General features: G+C 45.2%; 1 protein-coding gene across 1 annotated transcript; it reads left to right on the plus strand.

The window, feature by feature from the left end:
• The first annotated feature begins 4,517 nt into the window (after positions 1-4,517).
• On the plus strand, positions 4,518-4,989 carry AKAIN1 (A-kinase anchor inhibitor 1). The gene is made up of 2 exons (XM_040970596.1): positions 4,518-4,656; positions 4,796-4,989. The coding sequence occupies exons 1-2, from the start codon at positions 4,518-4,520 to the stop codon at positions 4,987-4,989; spliced, it is 333 nt and encodes a 110-aa protein (XP_040826530.1).
• Positions 4,990-5,406: the final 417 nt, after the last annotated feature.

The raw sequence follows: 5,406 nt of genomic DNA on the forward strand, positions 1-5,406 counted from the left end.
CATACCGGGTCTTGGTGGTGCTTTCCAAGACCACGTGTTCCCTGCCTCAGACTCCTCCAATGACAAGCCTTGTCCATGTGCCCCTGAGTACTCTTTGAGATCCCATGGTCCAATGCGTCTATTTAGCTTGTTGCTTTTGGAGCTTGGTTTAGACATGTTTGGCTACTTCCAGGTCACAAAAGATATTTTTCTTTAAAACTTGATTGTTTTGCTTTCCTTTAAAACACACACATACACACTCTCTCTCCTGTCCTCTCTCCTAAGTGTGTGTGTGTGTGCGTGATTTTAAGTTTATAGCCAAACAGAGGGCATGGTGCAGAGAATTCCCGCCCATGCTGCTGCCAGTGCACACATCCAGCTTCCCTGCGGTCAGCCCTGCTCATCAGAGCCACATGTTTAATGCAGTCTATACATCCTGATGGACTCATGCGTGCCACCCAGAGTCTGTAGGGTCAAGTCTGGGTACTGTGCTTTCCAGGGGTTTGGGCAAAAGTCTAGCGACCTGTACCCACCTGTATGGTATCATGCAGGGCAGATTCACTGCCCTAACTCTTTGTGTTTTGGTGGCATTACCTCTCAAATATAAACAAATTACCTGAAACTATTACTTTGCATGTGTAAGTGTTAAAGGTTCAAGTTCGTTGTTTTTCTAAATGAGTGATTACGTGACCCATCTCCGTTGATTGAAAGTGCCATTCATTTCCACTCAGTAGCAGCCTCGCTTTTGTTATAAATGACTGTCCCTATGTGGGACATTGTATATGGCTTGTTTGATCCACGTTTCCATCCCTATATCAATAAAGTATTCTGGAATTTTCTGATCTTTGTAACTGGGATAACCTGGAAATTGGGGTCTTTCCTAGTCATTAATTTTTCCCAAAGTTACTTCTCCCTTTTTTCGTGGGGGCGGGTGGAAGCAAAGCATTACAATGTGAGTCCTTCCCAGGTGAAACTGGCCATTTCCTTTCCCTTTTGAGTTTTATTGGCACCAACCATTATGGCTTCTCCAAGGAGCCATAATCTGCTAATTCAGCCTCAGTTTTATTAGTGTCTAAAGTAATTTGGCGGCTGTACAAGATGGAAGTTCCTGCGGTCCTATTAGTTGGGGAACTGTGTGTCTTTCCCTTGGCATTTGTAAATTCCCTCTGCCTTTCGAGGCCTCCTCCACATCTGCACTTCTCTCTCCTCCTCGGTTATGTCCCATGGCACAGAGGAGAGGCTACGTGGCTGCTGTAGCCTCAGAGAAGTCTGCAGTCCCCTTGGTCCCTGGTTGGTCTCCTTCTTCAGTCTCCTGTGTCCCCCTCTTCCACCAGGCTCCTGATGCTCAGGCCTTGCTGCCACATGCATCTGGAACTTTCCACAGGACTTTGATCCTCCTCTCTGGTTTGCTCCTGCCCTTTGCTCCCACTCCCTGCCCTTGGCTGCTCAATATCTGCTTATTGCTTCAGTTCCCTGACCCTCAGACTGGAACTTTTGCTTTCCTGCTCTCTTTCGAGCTGGTGCTGCAGCTAGAAATGATTGGGTTGCTTGATTCTTTGATGTGCATCCAATTCTTCTGCTGTACCAGTGACTGTTTGGCCCCACTTTCTAATCTCTAATTCCCGCCGTGGGAAGCTCTGTACGTGGTGAATGAATGATACATTTTGGCCCCATTTTCTGTTGTCTGTTGTCCTCCATAGTCCATGAACATGACTGCTGCTCAAATCTGTCTCTGACTTATTTCATCTTGATCTTTCCCAAACACCTGCACATAGTTCGGGAGTAGCACGCCATGTTCTGGAACAGCATCGTAGGCAGAGTCAGCGGTGCTTCTTTCTGGTGAGAGCCTGATTTGATAGGGATGGTGGGCATGGTCGGGCCTCACTCACATGTGACTTACAACAATCCTGCTTTCCACCTCTGGATTTCCAATCCACTTGCCTCTGAGCTTCAGATTCACTCTGTGGAGGTCCTAAAATGCTGCTTTTGATTTAGTTATGAGGCAAGGGGGATGGCACGGCTTAGTGGGGGGGTGGGGGTGGCAAACTAGAAACTCAGGAGTTGTGACTTTTTGTTATTGGAAAGTCACCTAAGCTTGTTGGATAGCAAAGCATGGTGGCCAGGAAAACTCACTAGCAACTAGTGCAGAGGAGTGGGACCAAACATCTGGTCCTTCATGGAAAATTCCTGTAGCTATAGAGCTGGAAAAAGACTGTCACCCTGTTATTAAAGGGATCAGAAATAGGTCTTGTACTCTGTGTTCCATGTGCTCGTCATTGATGAATGATGATACTGTCTTTATGGTCTTAAGCAATCAGAAGGGAAGATAAAAATACGCCTGATGGTTATCAGCAGCAGCAGCACTGCGTCTGAGGGGGCGGGGTGAGTACTGGCAGCTGAGCTCTGCAGGGGCCCGAAAAGGCACTTGTGTAATTTTCATATTTAGTGACCCAGTGGAAAGAAGTGAGCCATAGAGACTCGGTGTAGGTTGCAATCTCTGCCACATGCCTTGTGTGTTCCAGAGAAAATTACTGCCCGATTTTGCCTCTAGATGGGAGCAATTACTTTTCCAAAAGGTGTGTATTTTTGGGGAAAGGAATAGAAGATGGTACTTAGGGTCTTGTGGGGCTGGGTTGATGTAAATTTGTATGGGGAGGCTCTTTCGCATAATTATACTGACTATCAATGAGGAACGAGGTGCAAGTGTTAACCACATCACAGGTAGTTCCCCTCTCCCTGGGGCAGCAGGAAGTAGTGGTGGAGAAAAGCTTGGGATGGGCTGTTGAAGACCGGCTCCCATATGGCCCTCCAGGAAGCAAGGACCCTTTGGAAGCACGGGGAAATAGATAGTGGAGGTGAAAGATGCTGATGACAAAATTAGTTACATCACACGTTTGACTTCAGTGTATTTATATTGGGCATTAAAGACTTTAAAGCTAATTAAATTGGTTCATCATGTCTTTTGTGGAATACAAGAATAGTGTTGTAAATAGTGAACTAGGCTTAGGCTATAGGATGTCTGCGTCATGTGAAACTAGGCAGTAGGCCACCTACCATGGCTAGATGATTCATTACACTGAAGTAAATTAAATGCATGGAGGTAAATAGAAACACTCCAAGGATTGTTGGCTGGCTCCGTGTCCTGTCGGATTGCTGTGCATTTCTTTGCACCCTTCCAGTGAATGCAACAGGGACATCAACGATAAGTGCAGCCATTCAAGGAGTGAATCAGAGGATGGAAGATCTCACTTCCTCTGTGTGTTTTATTTAAAAAAATAAAACTTCAGTCATGTCATGCATTAATGTTCTGGATTTTTCCTCTCAGTTTGCTATCTGTTGCCCATTTTGTCTTGCTTTTTTATTCTCTGTGCTGTTCTTTGTTTTAAACAGGCTTACCAATGTTCAATAGATAGGGAATACTTCAGAGGGTGCATGAAAGTGGTAAATGAATGCCAATTACATATTTAAAAAGATAAGACCTGCCTGACCTTTCAAAATGACTCAAAATTCTGTCGCGCACTAGTTTTCTCGTGAGTGTATACATTCTGTTGTTAATTTTATCATCCCTGGTGAAAAGCATCTCTCATTTGTTCCAAACACATGTTCCTACTGGTAGTAAATTTGAATGGAGAAAAGCGAATGAAAATATCATATTGAATAAGGATTGATGCCAATTCTATTTATCACTACAGATATATATCACTATAATTTACGTGGGTGGAATTTAAAATGTTCAAGATTGCAGTCAAATGTTGGAATGCTGAGTGTTCTGCCATAGATGAGTTAGTGTTAAGCTTGTTTCAAATAAAGGTGGGGAGGCAGGCAGTAGGGAAGGGAGACAGGGACGTATCACGAGGCTCCTGAATCAATATTGTGAAATATGTGAATTTGTTCACTTACTATAAATAAGTAAGAAACTTAGAAGAAAGTCAAAATTTCATTAACCTTAAACAAATTATACATACACAGCTATTTTATAGATAATGTATACATACATATGCATATATATGTGTGTTATGTAAATTTCCCAGATATTATATATTAATATATACATGCATGGATATATATGTATATATGTGTATATATATATATATAATTCCCCCCCCCCCATCATGGGTAGGACCTGGGGATGGCCATCTGAGGGCTAACATAGTGAATTATTGAGCCCTGGGATCCAAGGCTCCTCTTAAAAGGTATTTACACCCAAGTAAGCTTATCTTTAATTCCTTTTATCCACAAACATTTTAAGCCACATGGTATATGCTTGGCTGCTGATAACCGCTTTATGGATGAGACAAAAGGAAAGGGATTTGTTTTCACAACTTGCAAAAGAGCTCATGATGCAGGGCTGCTGGTGTCCTCAGAGCTGGGCTCTTTCTCCCCAGACACGTCTAGAATGTGGGCGTTGTGCTCTGTGCTTCCTGGGAGAAGGCTGCAGTGCCCGGGGTACTGTGTCTGCTTTCCATGTGCAAGAGGGGAAACAGAAAGCAGCCCCAATGCGGGAGCAGTCTCTTTCACAGAGTGTTCTGAGACGCAAAATGGACCAGAGCTGTCTCCAGACCATCTCCAGCAAGCAGTTGAGGGTGGTGGAGGATGAAAGGTGCATGCATTGCGCGGGCCAAACGGAGATTGTGTTGGAAAGGAGAAAGGGAGACGAGAGCTGCTGTGCTCCAGAAGGTCCCGCGCAGTTCACTGGACACTCCAGCATGCTCCTACCATCTTCTGCTTCCTCCCACCTTTCTCTCTTATCCCTCTATGTCATGGTTTCTGGAATTCTCTTCTCTTCTTCTCACCTGCCTTTCATGTTCTCGGCTAGGTGAGAAACCTGGAAATGAGCCTGAAGAAGTGAAGCTGCAGAATGCCAGCAGACAGATTGTGCAGAATGCCATCCTACAGGCTGTGCGGCAAGTCTCCCAGGAGAGCCAACGGGTGGAAACCAGCAGCAGCGACAGCCGGAGTCGCTGCCAGCTGGGCATGGGGGAGTTAACCAAGAAGCATGAGAAGAAGTAACACAGCAGCTCTGGCTTTGGGCACACGCTTGGTTTCCAGCCTTCCTTTAGCATAGGACACGTCGTCAAATCGTTGCCAATAAAGCAAACCAAAGTGTCACCGACACCTAGCAGTAGAACGAATTCACACTTGCCCTTGGCTGAGAAGCAGATTTGAAAAAGTGTGTTAGCTGATTCGGATCGTATTTATGCAGTGCCTCTGAAACCCACGGGGCCAAACACGACCCTGTTGTTGCAGAAGTAGTTTGCAGCACAATTAATGTCAAAGCAATCTTTTTTCTCTTCTCTCTCCTATCTCCTCTCCTCTCCTCTCCTCTCCTCTCCTCTCCTCTCCTCTCCTCTCATTCCTCGCCTCGCCTCTCCCCCTGCCTTCCTGCCTTCCTGCCTTCCTGCCTTCTGTCTCTCTCCTCTTTCTTTT

This window comes from Ochotona curzoniae, unplaced genomic scaffold, assembly GCF_017591425.1.
Source record: "Ochotona curzoniae isolate NIBS_2020 unplaced genomic scaffold, NIBS_Ocur_1.0 scaffold_4812, whole genome shotgun sequence".
NCBI lineage: Eukaryota > Metazoa > Chordata > Mammalia > Lagomorpha > Ochotonidae > Ochotona > Ochotona curzoniae.